Source organism: Lethenteron reissneri, chromosome 63, assembly GCF_015708825.2.
Source record: "Lethenteron reissneri isolate LAM-NWPU_2019-01 chromosome 63, ASM1570882v1, whole genome shotgun sequence".
In the NCBI taxonomy this organism is placed as follows: Eukaryota; Metazoa; Chordata; class Hyperoartia; order Petromyzontiformes; family Petromyzontidae; genus Lethenteron; species Lethenteron reissneri.
Window position 1 is genome coordinate 7,605,042 of NC_083841.1, and position 25,153 is coordinate 7,630,194.

A 25,153-nucleotide genomic window follows, 5' to 3' on the forward strand; every position below is an offset into this window, starting at 1 on the left:
GTCGGAATCTTAGCCCGAGGAATCGGCCACGTCGATTAACGGAGGAGGAATCGACTCCGAGCGGAGGTGAAGGCGGCGAAAGTTTTGGAGTCGCGCAGAGCGGAGACGGCGTCGAGAGAGCGGCAGCAGCGGCAGGTGAAGAGACACACACAGAGACAGATACACACAGAGATACATAGAGATACATAGAGATCTATATATACATAGAGATATATACATAGAGATATATACATAGAGATATATACATAAAGATATATACATAGAGATATATACATAGAGATATATACATAGAGATATATACATAGAGATATATACATAGAGATATATACATAGATATACATAGAGATACAGATACATAGAGAGATAGATACATTTAGATATATAGATATATATAATAGAGATATATACATAGAGATATATACATAGAGATATATACATAGAGATAGATATATACACAGATATGTACATAGAGATATATACACGTAGATATATATTTACATCGGGATATATACACACAGAGATATACACACGGAGACATACGCACAGGTGCGTATCTCTCCTAGACACACATAGAGATGTGTGTGTACAGAGTGAAAGATGTACAAAGAGAGATGCAGTATTGTGTGTATATACAGATATGTGCACAGAGATATACCGGCATACAAACACCCCCCACACACCCACACACATGACGACGAAAGTTTTTGTTTTAATTCTCAAGAGCTGGAATTTTGCCAAGAGAACGCTCAGGACCGAATGTCCCGTGACGGGGCTCAGGACGTCTTGTCACGCTCCACTTGGATCTCTAATCTCTAATGAAAGACCTCCATCGGTGTGATGTCTCTAAACATCTGTGGGGTACTTCTCGGACAAGGTAGAAGGCTGAAATGTTGGTGCCCAGGTAGCTTCTAGGACACAAACTACGGCGAGATTTTTAGTGGCCCATGGAAATGTTTGTTCCTGGTGTCATTCAGACACCGTTCGAAATCAAAGATTGCGGGGTTTTGTCGTTTGGTAGAGCGTTAAACAGCGAATAGAATTAAAGCGAGACCCATTGTTCTATCTTCTATTGTTTAAAGCGAGATCCATTGTTCTATCCTCTATTGTTTAAAACGAGAATAATTGTTCTATATTATATTGTTTAAAGTGATAATCATTGTTCTATCCTCTATTGTTTAAAGCGAGACCCATTATTCTATCTTATATTGTTTAAAGCGAGATCCATTGTTCAATCTTCTATTGTTTAAAGCGAGAATCATTGTTCAATCTTCTATTGTTTAAAGCGAGACCCATTATTCTATCTTATATTGTTTAAAGCGAGACCCATTGTTCAATCTTCTATTGTTTAAAGCGAGAATCATTGTTCAATCTTCTATTGTTTAAAGCGAGACCCATTATTCTATCTTATATTGTTTAAAGCGAGACCCATTGTTCAATCTTCTATTGTTTAAAGCGAGAATCATTGTTCTATCTTCCATTTTTGTGATGTTCAAATCTGAATGATTTTAAAACGGTAAAAGATATCAGAGCTTCCCCTCTCAAAGCATTAAGTTAATTAATTTTCGTTCTTTCCAAAAACAAAAAGAACGGAATCTTTAAATCGAGCGGTTTCCCATGGGAACATCTCTAAACGTAAGAAGTTGAATCAAGTCAACAATCTTTTTTTTTTGGCAGAAGAACACCAAATGTTTGGAGTAGTTTATCGTGTCTGATGGTAGATACAAATTGTAAACAACTCATATCGAGTTCATTAGTATATTTATTGCAAACTTTTGCCTGGCGAATACCGCCGTTATGAACTGGTAATTAACAAGAGCGCAGAGGAGTGGTTCTTCTTCTCAACCTGGTGGTGCATCATACACCGCCTGGGGCTGCGTGATGCCCTTTCTGGGGGGCTTGCGAGACGTGGCCAGATATTTTTCCGAAGGTAAATCATCGAAGACGCAAATGAAGGCACGGGCAACACAAGCTACAACTTACTTTGAGAAATGAAAATGACCTTTACCCCTTTCTGGCAATACAACAGGAGTTGTGTTAAGATGTTCAAACCCCAAATAGAAACATCAAGTTACTGCATTAACCGCACACAGGTGCTTGTGGTGAACATGCAAACAACACGTGCTGTGGTACCATCTGATGGCATTGTCTTTGAAACTGATTGGCCTCCACCAAAGACGGGCTGTGATATTGGTAGAAATGTCCCGGGATTCAACTTAATTCTAGATTTGAAGCTTTCGTGACTGCACGGATTCATACCAGAGGTGGGACAAAGTCATTGTTATGCAAGTCCAAGTCGAGTCTGAAGTCATCAAATTCATGACTCGAGTCTGACTCGAGTCCAAGTCACATGACTCGAGTCCACACCTCAGAGGTGGGACAAAGTCATTGTTATGCAAGTCCAAGTCGAGTCTGAAGTCATCAAATTCATGACTCGAGTCTGACTCGAGTCCAAGTCACATGACTCGAGTCCACACCTCTGATTCATACTCTTTGGTTTTTTCGGTAAAGTCACGTAGGTAAATCAATCAATAAAATAAATGAAAACAACTAAATTTAATCACGACGTTTCGGAGGCAACACAAGCTTCCTTCATCAGGTGCTGTGCCTTTCTTACACCTGATGAAGGACGCTTGTGTTGCCTCCGAAACGTCGTGATTTAATTTAGTTGTTTTCATTTATTTTATTGATTGTTTTACCTACGTGACTTTACCGAAAAAACCAAAGAGTACAACTTATTTTGTTTCATCAAGCCTGTGTGCTTATTAACATCGTTTCTTTTGTTACGACTGAGAACCAAGGGAGTGCAAGGCTACAGAAAAGGTTTAAGAACCACTGGGTTAGAGTCTCTCTCTATGGGGGACCTCTTTTTACAGTAATCAAAATTATGAAAACTAACAATAGGTTTGACTTCTTCCTGGAAATTAAACATAAGTTGTTCAAACAGCAAGACATCAAGTACTGCATTAACCACACAGTACTTGTGACAACGCATGCAAGCAACATGCTCTGATAATCCACAATAGAGGTTTTTTGGGTTAGATCGCGTAAATATATAAATGTGTCGTTAAACCTGCCACCACCCGACACAGCCAACTAGTAAGGGTTGTCACTTAAACAGAACGTGGCCAATTCGTCACTAGTACAGCACGCCGGTGTGTTGGAGAGCCAAGCCACAACATTAACCATCTGAGTACGACGTTTAGCCAGTAATTACAACGAGCTTCATCAGGCGACAGCCAGATTTGTGAAAAAATCCTCCTGTTTCGTTCCTTAAATAGATGGGTAGATGCAATGACATGACTTGTGTGCTTTTCTTGCACGAAGTGGGGGGGGGGGGGGGGGGATTAATTAATGCATATTAATGCATTGACGTTTGGGTTATGTGTATGGCGATCAATGTACATTCTGCATGTGCATTATGCATACCCATTGATCTTCTACTTCCTGTCTATTGTGTGTACTAAAATCATGATGAAACCTGTATTATGGAGGAAATTGGTCGCGAAAGCCTACGTGTCAAAATTCTCCGACAATCGACTTGCGTTGTCTTTGAAACTGATTGGCCTACACCAGAGACGGCAGCCACCTGCATGGCCTCGTCTCACCACCAATGTCAGAGCAGCGAACAACGGCAAAAGATGAACAGCACAAAGACAATGCCACACGCATCAGAGCATTTATAGCTCGGGGTGAGCAGCTGTCTGTCTGTTTGGCGTTTGAACATCTTAACACCCATTGTATTGCCAGAAAGGGTAAAACCTATTCGCGCGGCAATCTGGGCCCTTGGAGTCTCTACAGCTCGGCCTCGGGGCCCGACGTTTAGTCCGTCGCCGCTCCTGACCCCCTCGCTCCTCCCTCTCCTGACCCCCCGAAGGAACCACCGTCACCGCCATCGTCGTCGTCATCTCTCTCCTCCCTCTCACCGGGAGACCATGGACGAGGATTACGATGGGTCCGCTCGCCTCTGCCGCATCGTCAAGGCCAAGGCCGGCTACGGCTTTCACCTGCACTCCGACAAGGTGAGGCTGAGCCAATTCATCCACAAGGTGGAGCCGGGCTCGGCCGCCGAGCTGGCCGGCGTGCGTGCCGGCGACCGTATCCTGGAGGTGAACGGAGTCAACGTGGAGGCCAAGAGCCACCAGGAGGTGGTGAGCATCATCAAGGAGAAGCCGGGCGAGACCACGCTGCTCGTCATCGACCCGGAGGCGGACGAGGCCCTGGCCAGGCGGCGGGCCACCACGGCGGCCGGGAGCCTCGCCGGCGTCGGCGCCGTGCCGGCTCGCGGAGACTCCGAGAAGGAGGGCGGCGACGAGGACAAGGACGACGAGGACGACCACCACGATCATCATCAGCAGCAGCAGCATCAGCAGCAGGATCGTGACAGCAGTGGCGACAGCGATGGAGAGGAGGTAAGAGAGCGCGCTGCCTTCGCAATCGCTGGATGTTTTGTTGCCGCCCGAGTGGATTTATTTTTTACGGAGCGCGCAGCAGCGCAGCCCTCTCGGCCTTGCCCAGACCACCAGCTCGGGCAGGGCCGGAATGCGTGGCCCATTTCGGTCGTCGGATACCGACGGCTCAAAACGAGTCAAACGGAGGGAAATTTTTACCCCGACGGGCGGTGGCGACAGCTTTTAGCCCTCGCTGGGGACTCGTCATCAGCACGGTGCCTTTACAACAATAACAACAACGATCACCATTGGAACTTCATTTGCCAGTAGCAAAATATGATAATTGGTTTTTTACCCTTTTATCTGGCAACAAAACTGACACTTTTTTTTTACAAGGAGTCATGTTTGCATTGACCACAATACCTGCAGTCAGAATGCAAACAAAAAACATAACTCTGATAATGTGTGCACTGTCCTTGAAATTGATGATTTAATTCTACAGAGCGTCGTTCACGCAATTGCCATCCCACAACACTGCAACAGCTAATTCGCCGGTCCCTTACGCGGACGTTACAAAAGCACAAAGCGCCCCAGAAAACCCAAAAGGTGAATCCATAAATAGGGAGAGATAGAAAAAAATGCAATGCACGTGACAAGCAAAATGATCGTCACGGAGAAATTTAATTAATTAAAATAAATCCGTTCGGTCTCCGTAATCCCCCAGACCACAATCCCTTCACTTCACCACCGGGTTTAGGAGAACCTTCACAGGAGTGAGGGTGGTGGCGGAGTGGCCTAAAAGTTACGGGCCACTTGGACCCATCACGTGAATGCCACTTGCCAGCGTATGCCTGGACAATAAAAAGAGGCCTTCAGGTCAGATTTGAATGAGCTGATTGAATTCGATTTGTGCGGATGTGCTGCGGTGCAGACGCTTGTCAACGTTCGCGACTGCGAGGAATCAACCACTCCGCCGTGGTGGGGGGGGGGGGGGTGGAACCGCCCGTGTGGTGGCCACACGGTGGCCACACGGTCAATTCTTTTGGAGCTGGTGTTGAGATTGATTTTAGTTCATGCAATGCTGCACACGCTGTGTGCGCGCGTATGATTTCAATCTACTTGTTTCCCAGTTGCGCCGACGATGCTTTCATTGTTAATGGGTTTAAGGTGAGAAATCGGCTCTGGCTTTTGACAGCGTTGTATTACTGTCTCCGACACGGCCATTATGTACCACGAGAGATAGAGAGAGAGACACACCCAGACCCAAGGCTTGAACCCAGGCTCGTAGCAGATCTGGATCACCGTCTCAAGGCAACAACCCTCCTTGAAAACGAGAGCCTTGTAACTGTCGCCATTTTCCTGGTCACTTGAAGGACATCCGGCAGTGGATTGACCATGGCTGACGACGGTGACGATGTTGCTGGTGACGATGTTGCTGGTAACGATGTTGTCGGTGACGATGTTGCCGGTGACGATGTTGCCGGTGACGATGTTGCCGGTGACGATGTTGCCGGTGACGATGTTGCCGGTGACGATGTTGCGCGACTTTGGAGACCCAAACGGCTTTTTGTGCTTTCCTGCGTACGGTGCAAAAGAAGTTCAACAAACATACTCTTATACACTCCACTGTACACTACACACTACACTACTAAACAATACTTTACACTACTATACACTACACCACTATACACTACACTATACACTACGATACACTACACTACTATACACCACTATACACTACTATACACTACACTACTATACACTACACCACTATACACTACACCACTATACACTACACCACTATACACTACACCACTATACACTACACCACTATACACTACACTACTATACACTACACTACTATACACTACACCACTATACACTACACTACTATACACTACACCACTATACACTACACCACTATACACTACACCACTATACACTACACTACTATACACTACACCACTGTACACTACACCACTATACACTATACTACTATACACTACACCACTATACTAAGCTCTGTGCAAAACTAGCTACTACTGGCCAAGACTAATTAGAGAATCTATTGAAATTGAACTTAATAACAAGTAAACCCGTAAAAACAAAGTTTTTCACTCTAAATCCTTTATATGCGTGGCGGCTAGAGTCCTCTCGTCCTCTGGCTTGAGATGGCTGCAATCTATGGGTCAGATGATTGTCTGCCAGTATTAAGCAATTGGTAATTAAATATTTAATTAGTTTTCCCTAAACAGTGTAAAATTTTGGAAAAAAATTTCACGAAAATTAATTGTCACACAACGAGTCTGTGTGGAAAATGTCAGCTCGATTGGATCACGGGAAGTGGGTTAAAAAACGAGCGAAAGATTTGCACGGTCCTAAGCAAGCAAGCGAACTTAATATAAAGGATTTAAAAATATATTCGCCTGTGGAGGACGCGGGGATCTATCCCACGACCTTTGGCATGGGAAGCGAGGGCACTACCAACTGCGCTACTCCACCACGGCCTGTGGAGGGGTTACGCTCTGGGCTCTTGCACTGTGATGTTCAGCCAAAGCCATGAATGCGTTCTATTTGAATATATGTAAAATATTTTTTTTTGTCTAAAAAGTGTAAAATTTTGGGAATTTTTTTTCACGAACAATAATTGTCTGGCACAACGAGTCTGTGTGGAAAATGTCAGCTCGATTGGATCACGGGAAGTGGGTTAAAAAAACGACCGAAAGATTTGCACGGTCCTAAGCAAGCAAGCAAGCACGCGAACTTAATATAAAAGATTTAAAAATAACTTTAACCGTTCGGATAACTACCGCCTCAGTGCTGCGTGGAAGCGAATCATCAAACAATACATTGTTTAAATGCATGCCTACAAAGGGCACCACACTTCTATAGGGATTACCGTTAGTACGGCTATTTAATACACACAATAGACAGGAAGGACAAGATCAAAGGGCTCGCATGATGCACACCATAATGTACGTTGACTCAGTAACCCCCCCCCCCTCCCACGTGGGAGGGGGGGGGGGGGGTTACCACATCTACGCCTCGATATAAGGAACGAAACAGGTGGACTTCTCCCCAAATCTGGCTGTCGCCTGATGAAGCTCGTTGTAATTACTGGCGAAACGTCGTACTCAGATTGGAAATGTTGTGGCTTGGCTCTCCAACACACCGGTGTGCTGTACTAGTACACTACACTATACACTACACTACTATACACTACACTATACACTACACTACTATACACTACACTATACACTACACTATACACTACACTACTATACACTACACTATACACTACTATACACTACTACACTATACACTACACTACTATACACTACACTATACACTAGTGCTGTACTAGTGACGAATTGGCACGTTATATTTACGTGACAACCCTTACTAGTTGGCCGTGTCGGGTGGTGGTGGCGGGTTTTAAGACACTTTATATATTTACGTGATCTAACCCAAAAAAAATGTATGGACTATACACTATACACTACACCACTATACACTACACTACGATACACTACACTACGATACACTATACACCACACCACTATACAACATTCAGAACTAATTTCCCTAGAAGTGCTTGTTGTTATTTGCGCGTAGTTTGTTCTCTTTCTCCCCGGCACCTCCGATGCGCCGCGGTTGGCCGCGTGCGGTGCCCAAGAAGAAGAAGTCCAGCGTCTGCACATTGAAGCGGGGCTCGTTGGAGCGCGTGAGGAATTTACGACGGCGCGCTGCTGGGCGTGTTGCCGTTGTCTTGCGTGGGCGTTGGACCCGCCACCCCTGGACCTTTGCTCCGTCGATTATGACCCCTTGGCAGAGTAGAACACGCTCGGCAAAGACAAAGGTCCCCCAACCCCCCCCCGTTGTTGCCGTTAACAGACTATCGGGGCAAGTGCGAGCAGCGCCTACAGAGCGCTGCCGGCACAGTGGCGCGCGAGCCGGGGTGGGTGGCCAGCACCACGCCCGGCCGCCTTTGTCTCCCCTAGTGGCGATGCTTTTACGCACCGTACCCAGGTACTCATTGGAGGCTGAGTCGACCTCGGGGAGGCCCAGGACCGGTTCAGATGATCGTCACTCGTGGTGTTGGTGGCCGTGAGTGGGAGTCGAACCAGGGTCGCCGGGTTCGTAGCGCGGCGTAGCACTGATCTGCTACACTACCGCTCCCCACTCACAGACACACACACGAGACAAAGATTCCCTGTATGGCGTTACCAGACAGTTGGGGCAAGTGCTGTTAGCGAGCAGCAGCGACTGCTGGCACGGCACGCAACTACACCCTCAACTACACCCTCAACTACACCCTCAACTACACCCTCAACTACACCATCAGCTACACCATCAACTACACCCTCAACTACACCCTCAACTACACCCTCAACTACACCCTCAACTACACCATCAACTACACCCTCAACTACACCCTCAACTACACCCTCAACTACACCCTCAACTACACCCTCAACTACACCATCAACTACCCCCTCAACTACACCCTCAACTACACCATCAACTACACCCTCAACTACACCATCAACTACACCATCAACTACACCATCAACTACACCCTCAACTACACCCTCAACTACACCCTCAACTACACCATCAACTACACCATCAACTACACCATCAACTACACCATCAACTACACCCTCAACTACACCCTCAACTACACCCTCAACTACACCATCAACTACACCCTCAACTACACCCTCAACTACACCCTCAACTACACCCTCAACTACACCCTCAACTACACCCTCAACTACACCATCAACTACCCCCTCAACTACACCCTCAACTACACCATCAACTACACCATCAACTACACCATCAACTACACCCTCAACTACCCCCTCAACTACACCCTCAGCTACACCCTCAACTACACCCTCAACTACACCCTCAGCTACACCCTCAACTACACCCTCAACTGCACCATCAACTACACCCTCAACTACACCATCAACTACACCCTCAACTACACCATCAACTACCCCCTCAACTACACCACCAACTACACCATCAACTACCCCCTCAACTACACCCTCAACTACACCACCAACTACACCATCAACTGCACCATCAACTACACCCTCAACTACAACACCAACTACACCCTCAACTACACCCTCAACTACCCCCTCAACTACACCCTCAACTACACCCTCAACTACACAATCAACTACACCCTCAACTACACCATCAACTACACCATCAACTACACCATCAACTACACCCTCAACTACCCCATCAGCTACACCCTCAACTACACCATCAGCTACCCCCTCAACTACACCATCAACTACCCCATCAGCTACACCCCCATCGCCGCCATCACCACCACGCTCAACGCTCTCACCACCAACCACCATTACCGACCTCGCCAACATCGTCACCACCAACACCTACAGCCGCCATTCGCCACTAAGTGACGGTGACGTCACCTCGGCGCCTGTGCCAGGCCAGGTGCACTTCGAGGCTACCACGTGAAGTGTCGAAGTGCTCGCTGCCGACAGGAGGAGGTCACGGGACAGACCCAGGCGGTGCCAGGGGTTGACTGACCGAGATGACCGGTAGATGCACCTCCAGCCGTGCCCCCTACTGGGCCAACCTGCCTGCGTTTTATCCGCCCGGCGCTCCGCTCGTTGTTGTGAGCGTCGCTCCTCTGCTCTCCGTTGTTGTTGTTGTTGGAGGGCGACTGCCTACAACTGCCCAGTAGCAGCGTCCTTTACGAGCCTCCTCCACACAAGGCATTACCATTACCCTCACTACCCTCTGACCATCATTCAAAACAAAGATCCCCCGTATAGCCTTAGCAAGCTAATGTGGCAAGTGCTGTTCGCGAGCAGCGCCTACGTATGTATGTCGAACTTCTTTCGCACCGTACGTAGCCAACCGTGCTAATCGGAGGTGTCAGAGGGCCGTACCGGCATGACACACGAGGGGGTGGGTGGCCTGCACCACGTCCCCGGCTGGCCACGTCTGACCAGCGGCGATGTCTACACACCGCTCGATCCACTACACTACCGTGCCGGCCTCCATAGGCGCTAACTCGCTAACAGCACTTGCACCAACAGTTAAAGGCTACACGGGGGATCTTTGTCTTTGTGCACTTTGAATGGGTGCATGCACAAACAGGCAGTGCAAGTTGCTGGATCTGGCTAACCAAAGGACGCTTTGTTCCTGTATGCAAATTTAATTAACTTCTTTGTTGTGTAGGAACGCAAAGTCCCTACGTTGGTTCTGATTAATTATTATTGTTGTTGTTGCTGCGTGAGCTGTTAATCCTCTTAAACACATCAGCACACAAGCCAGCGGACAGATTATCAACTTGGCAGAGATGAACACAATCAAAGGGCTCACAATGGCCATATCGGAGACATTTGAACCAGATCCACTGAAATCCTAGGTTCAATCCCAAGGTCTGGGCCTCTCTCGGGAGGTTTACAATGGCCGTGTCAGGGACACTGAGTCAGAACCACTGAGATCCTGGGTTCAATCCCCTGGTCTGGGTCTTTCTCGGGAGGTTCATGATGGCTGTGTCAGAGACACTGAGCCTAAACCACTGAGAACATGGGTTCAATCCCAAGGTCTGGGTCTCTCTCGGGCAGTTCACAATGGCCGTGTTGGTAATGCTGAACCAGCAATTATTACACCATTCGTTCAAGGTTCAGGCTCCTGGGTTTGAGTCCCCCCCCTCACTCTCAGGGGGTTCATAAACGGCTGTGCCAGAGACCCTGAGCCAGTAACACGAAAATCCTGGCTTTGAGCCCCATTGAGTCTGGCTGTCTCCCCACTATCTCCGATTGGGCTGTGGGACTCCTTTTCCACACATGTCCAGTTGTGAGCACAAGGTAAGAACGTTACATCAACAAACAGTTACAGAAACACGGCGGGAGTGCAAAGTACAAGAAAGGCAATCAAATCACCCAAACACAAATACAACACGAAACCATCCCCACCCTACCAGACAAAAGCCACTGAGGCATTAAATTGTTTTTAAGATGCAACCTGGCCACAAATGACAGCTCAACAAAGTGGCCCATCATTTTGTCATTTATAGCAGAAAAATAATCTAAGTAATCTCAATGCATGGTTCTAAATTTGGAGGGAAAACCGGAGGGAGAACCCAGAGAAAAAAAAATCTACGCGACCACGGGGAGGGAGACACGCAAACTCCAAATGTACAGCAGGCACTGTCAGGGTTGGGATCGAACCCACGACCTCCTGTATACCAGGTGAGATAGTTAACATCTCCTAGCCACCGTGACGATGATGATGACAGAGAGACACGTAGACTCCAAATGTACAGCAGGCACTGTCAGGGTTGGGATCGAACCCACGACCTCCTGTATACCAGGTGAGGTAGTTAACATCTCCTAGCCACCGTGACGATGATGATGATGACAGAGAGACACGTAGACTCCAAATGTACAGCAGGCACTGTCAAGGTTGGGATCGAACCCACGACCTCCTGTATACCAGGCGAGGTAGATAACATCTCACCATTGGCTCCTGATCCATAACCACTGAGATGCCGGGTTCAGGGTTCAGGCTCTTGGAGCTGCTGTATTTACCCCTGAAAGTGGTGGTCCTGGTGAGTGGCGGGGGGGGGGGGGTCAAAATGGCCGTGTCAGGCACGGAGTTAGCCGAGTGGTGGGAGGGGGAGTCACTTTTATCAAAGCCTCTCAGCCGAAATTCTCGAGCTAAAATTTCAGGAATGTCCCCGTGAGCTCGCTCGCTCGCTCGTGCGCGTGGGTGGGAGGCGGCGCGCTGCTGCGGAACGGAGCGATTTTTGATTTCCGCTCGCGGGCCACGAACACCGGTCACGATTCTACGAACCGGTTCTGGGCCTCCCTCTAGGTCGACTCGGCCTCAAACGAGCACCTGCTGACGGCGTGGAGTTAACGTCGCCACTTGGGGGAGACAAAGGCGGCCGCGCTTGGTGCTGGCCACCGAACTCACTCGTGTGCCACAGTGCACGGCCTTCGTAGGCGCTGCTCGCGAACAGCACTTGCCCCGACAGTCTGTTAAGGCTACACGGGGGGATCTTTGTCTTTGTGCATGTCTGTGTGCATCTGTGTGGGTGGGGAGCGGTGGCGCAAAAGTCAGCGCTGCGCTGCGCTACGAACCCGGCGACCCGAGTTCGATTCCCGCTCACGGCCAACACCGGCGACGATTATGTGAACCGGTCCTGGGCCTCCCCTAGGTCGGCTCAGCCTCAAATGAGTACCTGGTGCGGTGTGTAAAGATTAGCAGTGGGGAAACAGGCGGCCGGGTTTGGTGCTGACCACCCACCCCCTCGTGTGCCGTGCCGGCCTTCATAGGTGCTGGGCTAACAGCACTTGCCCCAACAGTCTGTTAAGGCCACACGGGGGATCTTTGTCCTTGTCTTTGTGTGCAGAGCGGTCGTGTAGCCGTCATTGCACTGCGCTACGAACCCGGTGATCCGAGTTCGATTGCCGGCCATAACCAACATCGGTGACGAATATCTGACCTGGTCCTGGGCCTCCCCTAGGTAGACTCGGCCTCAAATAAGTGAACTGATGCAGTGTGTACACATCAGCATTGGGGGAGAAAGGCAGCGGGGGGGATGGCTGCCTACTGGTCAACCGCGTTATGCTGCTGGCGACCTGGTCGCGGCTGCTCGCTCTGAACCTGGAGCATGCAGCAGCCTCGTCTCGTTTACACCCCGCGCCCTTCTCGGCCGCGTCTCTCTCCCCCGCGCGTCTTTCTGCGTAACGTGTGATCTTCCATGTGTCTCTCTCCCCCGTGTCTCTCGTCCGCGTGTCTCTCTCCCACGTGTCCCTCTCCAACGCATCTCTCTGTCCGCGTGTCTCTCTCCCCCCGTGTCTCTCTCCCTGCGTGTCCCTCTGCGTAACGCCTGTGTCTCCCCGTGTCTCTCTTCCCCCGTGTCTCCCCCCGTGTCTCTCTCCCCCCGTATCTCTCCCCCCGCGTGTCCCTCTGCGTAACGCTTGATCTTCCCGTGTCTCCCTCCCCCGTGTCTCCCCCCCCCCCCCCGTGTCTCTCTCCCCGCGTGTCCCTCTGCGTAACGCTTGATCTTCCCGTGTCTCTCTCCCCCCGTGTCTCCCCCCCCCCCCCGTGTCTCTCTCCCCGCGTGTCCCTCTGCCTAACGCTTGTGTCTCCCCGTGTCTCGCCGTGTCTCCCCAAGGGCGCCGTGAGGCCGCGTCTGTGCCTGGTGCCGCGCGGCCCCAAGGGCTACGGCTTCCACCTGCACGCCGAGAAGGGCCGCGTGGGGCAGTTCGTGCGCTCCGTCGACGCAGACTCGCCCGCACACGCGGCCGGCATCCTCGCACACGACCGCATCGTGCAGGTGGGGGCACCCCCCCTAACCCCCACCCCCCCCTAACCCCCACCCCCTAACCCCCACCCCCCCCTAACCCCCCCTAACCCCCCCCCACTCCCTCCCCTCCCTCGCTTCCACTACCTCCCCCGCTCCCTCCTCCCCCCGCCCCCCCCCCTCATCCCCCCCCCCCCACTCAATCCCCCCACTCCCTCCTCCCCACTCACTCCCCTCACCCCCCTCTACTCCCTCCACTCCCTCCCCCCCCACTCCCTCCACTACCTCGCCCCCCCCCCTCATCGCCCCCCCCCACTCAATCCCCCCACCCCCTCCTCCCCACTCACTCCCCTCACCCCCTCTCCACTCCCTCCACTCCACTCCCTCGCCCCCCCTCATCTCCCCCCCCCGCCCCCACTCAATTCCCCCACTGACTCCCCCCTCATTGTCCCCACTGGGGTCAGTGTGAATCTATGGGGTCAGTGTGAGTCTATGGGGTCAGTGTGAGTCTATGGGGTCAGTGTGAGTCTATGGGGTCAGTGTGAGTCTATGGGGTCAGAGTGAGTCTATGGGATCAGAGTGAGTCTATGGGGTCAGTGTGATTCTATGGGGTCAGTGTGAGTCTATGGGGTCAGTGTGAGTCTATGGGACCATGTGAACCTCTGGATCTTAAAAAACTAGATTTTTGACTGACCCTTACCGCCCGGTGCTCGCTGACCTCCAGTGACGAGGTCGCGCTCGTTACACGCAAAGTGCTGCTCGCCACAAACGAATGACAACACGTTTGCCGATCTCGTCATGGAGCGTAAACCGCCACGCAAACTCCGCTCCCCCCTCGCCTAGCGACGTCCTTCGTGGGCCTCCTTCACAGAGGCCGATCTCGACAAGTTCACTCGGCTCAGCATCCTGCTGTGTTCTCTGGCCCGTGCCGTGGCCGTTTAGCCCCCTCTCTCTCTATCCACCCAAGCAGCAGCTGCTTGTGCATGCGTTGGCCGGGCACGCGGGCTACGTAACCCAGCCAACGCAGCCTCGCCTGCCGGAGGAGCTCGCCGATGAGACTGTGTCCAGGCCTTTCGAGGGTCTGCGAGCTCGTCACACAATCCAGTCTGCTTAAACCCGGGATGGATCATGGACAGGCCAGCCTGAATGTTTCTAGCCGGCGCAGATGTTCCCTTAAGAAGGGGTTCACGTATCGCAAGTGTGGTGTTGTAAATAAAGGCGGACGATATCTTGTCTTCTGTCCGGGCCACTTGATTACAGTTTGTTTACATAACACTTGCTTAGCTAAGCCGATGATCCGCCGCCCGTCGCCCGTTCGCTCCCTCACTCGCCGCATCCCTGTCCTATTCCCTACTCTCCTTCCCTATCCTATTCTCTACTCTCCTTGTTCACCCCTCCCGGCTGCCGTGTCTCGCTGTCTCAGCGGGTCGATACCACGGTCGCCCCGGGGGTTAAGCGTGCCGACGTACGGACTGCGCTTGCCCCTAGCGACCCTATCCTAGCCTACCCAGGTCCACACAGGGCTACTCTCGCCCAAGAATACTCTAACTAGCTTGGCGGGTCCGGCTTCAGCTTCTCTCGTCTTCTGTCTTCATCATACTGACCCTCAGGCTCGTTTTGCCAGTCTTGTATATCCCTCGCGACCCCTTCCAGAACATTCTCCAGAAGAGCCCTCGATGATTGGCAGATACCGGTCTTTGAATTCCGGTCCACCTCTCCCCCCTTGTTTACCCCAATTACCCCAACGGTCGTCCTGGCCCTGGCTGCTCTTGACATCCCCACGATGATGCTCACCAACCGCCTCTTCTGGCTACCCAGCGCGGACATACAGCCGCTCTCAAATATGCGCGCGTTGAACCACGACACCAGCACAGGGAAGAGAGGGCGGGAGATGTGGCCGAAAAGACCCTGACGTTCAGACAGGGCGATAAGTCACGCAGCTGTCACGCAACAGTGTTACGCAGGTGACGGAGAGGTAATGCCGTTCAGCTGATTTGAAGCGACTAAACTAAACTCGGCTATTTTTATTTTGCCAGTTGAGGCCCACTGAGCTACATCGCTCTTTTTCAGCCGAACATTCTAAACGCACGGTGTTGTTTGCGAATGTGGATGGAAAAAAACGGAGGGCCCGGAGAAAAAATCCATGCGACTGCTGGGAGAGAGAGACACGCAAACTCCAAATATAAAGCAGGCGTCAGGGTCGGGATCGAACCGACGACCTCCTGTATACCAGGCGAGGTAGTTAACATCTCATAGCCACCATGATGATAATGAGAGAGAGACACGAATTCTCCAAATATACAGCAGGTGTCAGGGTCGGGATCGAACCCACGACCTCCTGTATACCAGGCGAGGCAGTTAACATCTCCTAGCCACTGTGGCGCCCCTGACACCTCCGCTGCCAAACCGCAAGCTGGTCCCCTGAGCACACTGCCCAGGTATAGGATCTCCACTCCACAACCACTCCACTCTCTCCACAAACCACTCCAATGCCCAGAGAGCTGAATGGGTGGAGCGCTTGATGCCACAACATACCCGGGCAGGTGCTTTGTGACTTCGAGGCCCAGTGGTGTCACGCGGTTGACTGACTGACATCACTGCCCGTTGCACCAGCTGTGCTCGCCATTGTGCCAACAAAGACAAATATCCCCCGTGTAGCCTTAACAGACTGTTGGGGCAAGTGCTGTTCGCGAGTAGCACCGATGAAGGCTGGCACGGCACACGAGGGGGTGGGTGGCCAGCACCACGCCCACACACACACAATAAAACTACCCACAGTTCTAGCTTTAACGAGCCGAGCGGCGGTTGCTGTTAGCGAGCTTCTATGAAGGGTGGCACGTGACGTGTGCACACACACATACAAAGACAAAGATCCCCCATATCGCCTGAACAGACTGTTGGGGCAAGTGCTGTTAGCGAGCACCTATGAAGGCCAGCATGGCACACGAGGGGGTGGGTGGCCAGCACCACGCCCGACCACCTTTGTCTCCCCAGTGGTGATGTTTACACACCGCACCAGGTACTCATTTTAGGCCGAGTCGACCTAAGGGAGGCCCAGAACCGGTTCGAATAATTGTCACTAGTATTAGCCATGAGCTAGAATCGAACCCGGGTCGCCTGATTCGTAGCGCAGCACGCTAACCACTACACTACACACGCACTCACACATACACACACACACGCACTCACACATACACACACGCGCACACGCACATACACACGCGTTAATATTTCAATGTAAATGTGAGGCAACGGGCAGGCCGATTCATTCAGCAGGGCTTACGGAATCTTCTGAGTACAAAGTCAACCTCCGTGCACTTGGATAAAACCAATGGTATATAAATCGCGCTTACATAACTTTAATTGCTGTCTCGCCCCTCACATTTCTGCACTAGCGACATTTCAGTGAGGTTAACAAAGGGTCAAAATACAATAACCCGGTCTCCTGGAGCCGAGTCTCAAGACGCTGAGACCCGGTCTCCTGGAGCTGAGTGTCAAGACACTGAGACCCGGTCTCCTGGAGCCGAGTCTCAAGACACTGAGACCCGGTCTCCTGGAGCCGAGTCTCAAGACCCTGAGACCCGGTCTCCTGGAGCCGAATCTCAAGACACTGAGACCCGGTCTCCTGGAGCCGAGTCTCAAGACCCTGAGACCCGGTCTCCTGGAGCCGAATCTCAAGACACTGAGACCCGGTCTCCTGGAGCCGAGTCTCAAGACCCTGAGACCCGGTCTCCTGGAGCCGAATCTCAAGACACTGAGACCCGGTCTCCTGGAGCCGAGTCTCAAGACCCTGAGACCCGGTCTCCTGGAGCCGAATCTCAAGACGCTGAGACCCGGTCTCCTGGAGCTGAGTGTCAAGACACTGAGACCCGGTCTCCTGGAGCCGAATCTCAAGACACTGAGACCCGGTCTCCTGGAACCGAGTCTCAAGACCCTGAGACCCGGTCTCCTGGAGCCGAGTCTCAAGACCCTGAGACCCGGTCTCCTGGAGCCGAGTCTCAAGACACTGAGACCCGGTCTCCTGGAGCCGAGTCTCAAGACACTGAGACCCGGTCTCCTGGAACCGAGTCTCAAGACCCTGAGACCCAGTCTCCTGGAGCCGAGTCTCAAGACACTGAGACCCGGTCTCCTGGAACCGAGTCTCAAGACACTGAGACCCAGTCTCTTGGAGCCGAGTCTCAAGACCCTGAGACCCGGTCTCCTGGAGCCGAGTCTCAAGACCCTGAGACCCGGTCTCTTGGAGCCGAGTCTCAAGACACTGAGACCCGGTCTCCTGGAGCCGAGTCTCAAGACACTGAGACTCGGTCTCCTGGAGCCGAGTCTCAAGACCCTGAGACCCGGTCTCCTGGAGCCGAATCTCAAGACACTGAGACTCGGTCTCCTGGAGCCGAATCTCAAGACACTGAGACTCGGTCTCCTGGAGCCGAGTCTCAAGACCCTGAGACCCGGTCTCTTGGAGCCGAGTCTCAAGACCCTGAGACCCGGTCTCCTGGAGCCGAGTCTCAAGACCCTGAGACCCGGTCTCCTGGAGCCGAGTCTCAAGACACTGAGACCCGGTCTCCTGGAGCCGAGTCTCAAGACACTGAGACCCGGTCTCCTGGAGCCGAGTCTCAAGACACTGAGACTCGGTCTCCTGGAGCCGAGTCTCAAGACACTGAGACTCGGTCTCCTGGAGCCGAGTCTCAAGACACTGAGACCCGGTCTCCTGGAGCCGAGTCTCAAGACACTGAGACTCGGTCTCCTGGAGCCGAGTCTCAAGACACTGAGACTCGGTCTCCTGGAGCCGAGTCTCAAGACACTGAGACCCGGTCTCCTGGAGCCGAGTCTCAAGACACTGAGACTCGGTCTCCTGGAGCCGAGTCTCAAGACACTGAGACTCGGTCTCCTGGAGCCGAGTCTCAAGACACTGAGACCCGGTCTCCTGGAGCCGAGATCCAGTCAAGTGATTTTTGATCCACAAGGTAGAGGGCAGAACTTGCCCGCCCACTTGGCAATACCGAGAGTAACCGACCGCTCATCGTGTGACAGTCGACCCAATATTTGTAATTCTCAGAGCTGGAATTTAGCCAAATAATTAAGCGCAGGGTCAAGGTTCAAGCCATCGTTTTTTTTTTTCACTGCGGTTTTCGGCTTGACGGAGCTGCTCCTCAGCTCCGTGGGGCCTTGCCCGCCGAAATGGCTGAGGCCTGAGTCTGGAGCCTGCGGTGGGACAATGGGTCGGTGGTGATGCGATGTTGGTGCCTGGCCGTGCCCCGAGGCCTTGAAGCCCCTTCGCTCTTTCTCTCGCGAGGCCTCATCCCTCTGTGTCGCCATCATCGTCGGTGTTATTGTTGTCGACATCATCGTCATCTTCTTCATCATCATCATCATCATTATCGTCGTCGTCGTCATCATCATCATCATTGATGCTATTCTTGTCAACATCATCGTCGTCTTCTTCGTCATCATCATTGTCATCATCGTCGTCATCATAATTTATGTTCTTGTTGTTGACGTCATAGTCATCATCATCATTGTCGTCGTCATCATCATCATCATTGATGCTATTCTTGTCAACATCATCGTCGTCTTCTTCGTCATCATCATTGTCATCATCGTCGTCATCGTCATCATAATTAATGTCGTTGTCTTCATCATCATCGTCATCGCCGCTGTTGTCGCGCCGTTAACCGGCGGAGTAAACGGGTGCCCCTGGCTAAGCGCGCGCCGCCCGTGCAGGTGAACGGGCAGAGCATCGCGGGCAAGAAGCACTCGCAGGTGGTGGCCCTGGTGAAGGCCAGGAAGGACGACGTCACGCTGCTGCTGGTCGACCGCGTTGCCGACGACTTCTTCGCCAAGTGCGGAGTCGAGCCGACGCCCAGCCACGTGAAAGGTCAGCGCGGTGTGGCGCATGGTGTGACGCACGGTGTGACTCGCCGTGTCACACGTGGTGGTTATGTGACGCGTGTTGTGACGTGCTGTGTCACACGCTGTGTGACGGCTTGGTGTGACGTGCTGTGTGACACGTGGTGGTGGTGGTGTGACACGTGGTGGTGGTGCGACGTGCTGTGTGACACGTGATGGTGTGACTCGTGGTGGTGGTGTGACGCTTGGTGTGACATGCTGTGTGATGCGCTGTATGACGCGTGGTGGTGGTGTCACACGTGGTGGTGGTGTGACGTGTTGTGTGACACGTGGTGGTGTGACGTGTGGTGGTGGTGTGATGCGCTGTGTGACTCGTGGTGGTGGTGTGACATGCTGTGTGACGCGCTGTGTGACACGTGGTGGTGGTGTGACACGTGGTGGTGTCACACGTGGTGGTGGTGTGACGCGTGGTGGTGGTGTTACTTGCATTGCAGTGCGATGTAATGCAATGCGATGTTGCAGTACACGGCAATGCAATGTCATACAAACATTGTGTCTACAATGTAACACATTGCAATGTAATAAAATTCACTGCAATACAATACAATGGACTACTGCGCATGTCAATGCAGTTCATTGTAGTGCGCGGTAGTTCATTGTAGTGCATTACGTCATGCTCTGCAATACAATTATCGCATTGCACTGCTATAAGCTGGGTTCAACAGCAAGCTTGCGTCCATGTGCTTAAACATGCCGAGCCACGTGCGTGTGTGCACGTGTGCATGTGGTGCGTGTGTGCGCGTGTGCATGTGATGCGTGTGTGCGCGTGTGCATGTGGTGCGTGCGTGTGTGTGTATGCGTGGGTGTGTGCATGCGAGTGCGCGCGTGCATGCATGCGCGTCCGTGCGCGTGTGTGCGTGCGTGCGTGTGTGGGTGCGTGTGTGCGTGCGTACGTGCGTGTGGTGTGGGTTGTGCGTGCCTATATGCATGTGTGTGCGCGTGCATGCGTGTGCGTGCGTGTGTGGGTGCGTGTGTGCATGCGTACGTGCGTGTGGTGTGGGTTGTGCATGCCTATATGCATGTGTGTGCGCGTGCATGCGTGTGCGCGCGTGTGTGCGCGTGCATGCGTGTGGTACGTGTGGTTGTGTGCGTTTGTGTGCATGCATGTGCATTTGTGCGCGTGTGTGTCCGTGCGTGTGCGCGCGTGTGTATGTGTGCGTGCGTGCCTCGATGCATGGGTTCGACCCCATAACTATGGGCGCTGTTGCCAAGGCTGCCCCCTGCTGCCCCCCCCCACCCCCTGCCACCCCCCGCTGTGCACGAGTGGCCATCGTGAGCCCTCGTGCGGGCGACCGCGTGAGACCGGAGGAGTTTGCTCGGTGGAGCCGACTCGGTGGAGCCGTGTTTGCCAGGCCGTTGGAGGGCTCCTCGCTGTTTGTAGCGAGCGGCGGCAGCGCCGGGCGACCGCAATGGCCGCCGCGGCAAACCGTAGCCAACCGGTCGGCGTAGGCACGCGAACGTGTCGTCGGCTTTGGCTACCAATATCATCCATAATAGAGGTTGTTTTGGGTTCGGTCGCGTAAATATATAATTGTGCCGCTAAACCCGCCACCGACTCCAACACAGCCAATTGGCGGGGGTTCGTAAAATGAACGAAACTCCACGCCGTTTCGCTCACGGCTTAGGCGCAGCGCGGTCGCGCGTCGGAGAGTTAAAATAACACGCGACACGTGCACTCCGGGCTTACTCCACCGTGTTAAACTCCGCGGGGATCTTCTGTGTTCGCTCTGCCGGTGTGCTCGCGGGCCTCCCACCCGCGCCGTTAAATTACCGCGCCTTTGGCGGTTTTTTTCCCATTTGCAGGTCGCCTGCCCAAACCTCTGTCCAAACGGAACATCTGACACCGAGGTAGGTCGTCTAACGTCCCCTTTCCTGCGCTGCGTCCGCGTATCTTGCGCATCGCTGTGAGCGGCGGTGCAGCGGTTAGCGTGCCTCGCTACGAACCCGGACACCCGAGTTAAATTCCCGTCCTGGGCCTCTCCTAGGTCGACTCAGCCTCAAATGAGTGCCTGGTGCGGCGGTCGGGCGTGGTCCTGGCGGTGTTGGTCGTGGTGGTCGTTGCGGTCGTCCGTCCAAGCGCTATCCAGGCTCAAACCCTGCTTGGCTCCCGACGATGTCATTCCGCCCGTTTCCCGCGATTTGCTCATCTGGCCGTGAAGTTTTCTCGCGATGAAAATGAAATCTCGTTGGGAATTCCTGAGAGCGTCGAGCCCAACTGCAGCCCACGGCTCCTTGAGGCCATCCCTGGCGGATGTGTCCAGGCTGACAACCAATCGACTCGCGACACTTCGAGAACCTCCTTTACTCATCATCGCCACAATCATCATCAATCTGGATTTGAAGTTCTCGTGACTGCAGGGATCCATACTCTTTGGTTCTTTCGGTAAAGTCACGTGGGTATAAAATAAAATAAATTAAATGACGACGTTTCGGGCGCAACACAATCGTCCGTCATCAGATGGGACAGCCACAGCAAGAAACAATTGCTAGAGTGCAGGGCCTTCCGTACTTGACATTACTGCTGGAGTGCAGGGCCTTCCGTACTTGACATTACTGCTGGAGTGCAGGGCCTTCCGTACTTGACAATTGTTTTTTGCTGCGGTTGTCCCACCTGATGACGGACGCTTGTGTTGCGCCCGGGAACGTCGTCATTTAATTTATTTTATTTTATACCCACGTGACTTTACCGAAAGAACCAAAGAGTACAATCATCATCGTCGTCGTTATATATTTTCTATGTCTTTGTCAACGGGGAAATCCGTTTGGGAATCTGGGAGGTTCCCCGCGACAGCTGACATTGCCAGATCCGGTCCACGCAGCTGCTGCAGCAGCAGCAGCAGGGGGCAGCACTTTCCCCAACTCGCTCCGCACGAGAAAAGCGGCGTGCGTCTCTGTGGCGTGACGACCGGATTCTCGTTTTTTTTATTCTCACAGATGGAATTTGGCCAAAAATAAAAGTGCAGACCCGCGCGCCTTCTTCTTGAGTTTTCGCACAGCTACTGGGGACGGAGCCGGAGATCCCGGAGGAAACCCGCCCAGCGCAATGAGAGCGAGCGAGAGAGAATGCGCAAACGCCACTCGTTGACACAGAGATCCCCTTCTGCGTAGACGTCGACAGGCTGCTGGGGCAAGTGCTGTTAGCAGCAGCAGCAGCGGCGCCTAATGAAGGCCGGGCACTGCAGCACACGAGGGGCGTTGGGTGGCCAACGCCACGCCCGGGCCGCCTTTGTCTCCCCATTACTGGTCCTTACACACTATGCCCGGGTACTCCCTTTAAGGCCGAGTCGGCCGACCTTGAGAAGGCTCCAGGCCGGATCGGACACCCGTCGTTTGATTCTAGATTTGAAGCTTTCGTGACTGCAAGGATTCATATTTTTAGGTTTTTTCGGTAAAGTCACGTAGGTATGTTTTGATAATTGGTTTTTTACCCTTCTATCTGGCAACAAAACTGACACCTTTTTTCAAGGAGTCATGTTTGCATAGACCGCAATACCTGCAGTCATAATACAAACAAAAGAACATAACTCTGATAATGTGCACTGTCCTTGAAGTTGATTGGTCCACACCCGAGACAGCTTTCCTTCGAGCCTAGTCTCATATGGGTTGGACCAGATGACGCCAAAAGGCGCACAACTCAAGGACAATGCACCATCAGAGTATGAGAGCTCGGGGCAAGCATCTACACTATGGGGACCTCATTTGCCAGTAAAAATATGATAATTGGTTTTTTACCCTTCTATCTGGCAACAAAACTGACACCTTTTTTTTCAAGGAGTCATGTTTGCATAGACCGCAATACCTGCAGTCATAATACAAACAAAAGAACATAACTCTGATAATGTGCACTGTCCTTGAAGTTGATTGGTCCACACCCGAGACAGCTTTCCTTCGAGCCTAGTCTCATATGGGTTGGACCAGATGACGCCAAAAGGCACACAACTCAAGGACAATGCACCATCAGAGTATGAGAGCTCGGGGCAAGCATCTACACTATGGGGACCTCATTTGCCAGTAAAAATATGATAATTGTTTTTTTACCCTTCTATCTGGCAACAAAACTGACACCTTTTTCCATATGAGACTAGGCTCGAAGGAAAGCTGTCTCGGGTGTGGACCAATCAACTTCAAGGACAGTGCACATTATCAGAGTTATGTTCTTTTGTTTGTATTATGACTGCAGGTATTGCGGTCTATGCAAACATGACTCCTTGAAAAAAGGTGTCAGTTTTGTTGCCAGATAGAAGGGTAAAAAACCAATTATCATATTTTTACTGGCAAATGAGGTCCCCATAGTGTAGATGCTTGCCCCGAGCTCTCATACTCTGATGGTGCATTGTCCTTGAGTTGTGCGCCTTTTGGCGTCATCTGGTCCAACCCATATGAGACTAGGCTCGAAGGAAAGCTGTCTCGGGTGTGGACCAATCAACTTCAAGGACAGTGCACATTATCAGAGTTATGTTCTTTTGTTTGTATTATGACTGCAGGTATTGCGGTCTATGCAAACATGACTCCTTGAAAAAAGGTGTCAGTTTTGTTGCCAGATAGAAGGGTAAAAAAACAATTATCATATTTTTTCTGGCAAATGAGGTCCCCATAGTGTATGTTTTGATGTTTTACCTACGTGACTTTACCGAAAAAACCTAAGAATACCCGTCATTTGCTCGCTCGCTCCCGGTCCGCGGAGGGAGAACGTACAAATTCCCGACAGAAAAGCAGCGCCCCGGTCGTGAGTATAACCCAGCCGCTTGTTGCTTTGAGGTTAAAGCTAAAAAATAATATATATTTTTATTTCACCAGGTAATGACCCCCACACTGAGCTACGCAGATCTTTGTTTCAGAAGCGACCTGGCTATCACAAGTAATAGCTCAACCGAAGTGGGCCGATCATCATTGTGTGGACATTTATAGCAGCCGAATACTCACATTGATTCTAAACGTGGAGGGAAATACCGGAGGACCCGGAGAAAAATCCACGCAACCGCGGGGAGAGATACAGACACACAAACTCCGAAAATACAGCAGGCGTCAGGGTCGGAATCGAACCCAGGACCCTCCTGCATGCCAGGCGAGATCGTTAACATCTCCTAGCCACTGTGCCGCGGCGCTGTCACCCTGGTGCTCGGTGATGGATGCCTCTGTTTGGTTTCTGTGCACGCAGGTGGACAGCAAGAGGGAGAGAGAGGAGCACGAGGAGAAGGAGAAGAGGGAGATAAAGGAGAGAGAGGAGAGGGAGGAGAGGGAGAGAGAGGAGAGAGAGAAGGAGGAGAGGGAGCAGAGGAAAAAAGAGGAGAGGGAGGAGAGGGAGAGGGAGGAGAGGGAGAGGGAGGAGAGGAAAAAAGAGGAGAGAGAGGAGAGGGAGAGGGAGGAGAGTAAGATGGTGAAGAGGGAGGAGAGCGGTGACGATGAAAGTGACCGTGAAGAGGAGCGGGAGGAGAGGGAGAGAAAGGAGAGGCAGGAGAGGGAGGAGAGGGAGGAGAGGCAGGAGAGGGAGGAGAGGCAGGAGAGGCAGGAGAGGGAGGAGAGAGAGGAGAGGCAGGAGAGGCAG

The 25,153-nt window shown here is 52.0% G+C and overlaps 1 protein-coding gene across 1 annotated transcript; it reads left to right on the forward strand.

The window, feature by feature from the left end:
- Positions 1-24,901, forward strand: LOC133358632 (Na(+)/H(+) exchange regulatory cofactor NHE-RF2-like). Its single transcript, XM_061577017.1, has 6 exons — positions 1-135; positions 3,875-4,409; positions 13,576-13,737; positions 19,423-19,576; positions 21,412-21,456; positions 24,767-24,901. The coding sequence occupies exons 2-5, from the start codon at positions 3,933-3,935 to the stop codon at positions 21,447-21,449; spliced, it is 831 nt and encodes a 276-aa protein (XP_061433001.1). The 5' UTR covers positions 1-135; positions 3,875-3,932; the 3' UTR covers positions 21,450-21,456; positions 24,767-24,901.
- The last annotated feature ends 252 nt before the right edge of the window (positions 24,902-25,153 follow it).

Excerpts from the sequence above, each read along its gene's own strand:
- LOC133358632 (XM_061577017.1), top strand. The coding sequence starts at position 3,933 with ATGGACGAGGATTACGATGGGTCCGCTCGCCTCTGCCGCATCGTCAAG. Across the intron at positions 4,410-13,575 it reads GCGACAGCGATGGAGAGGAG|GGCGCCGTGAGGCCGCGTCT; the intron begins GTAAGAGAGCGC and ends TGTCTCCCCAAG. Across the intron at positions 19,577-21,411 it reads GACGCCCAGCCACGTGAAAG|GTCGCCTGCCCAAACCTCTG; the intron begins GTCAGCGCGGTG and ends TCCCATTTGCAG.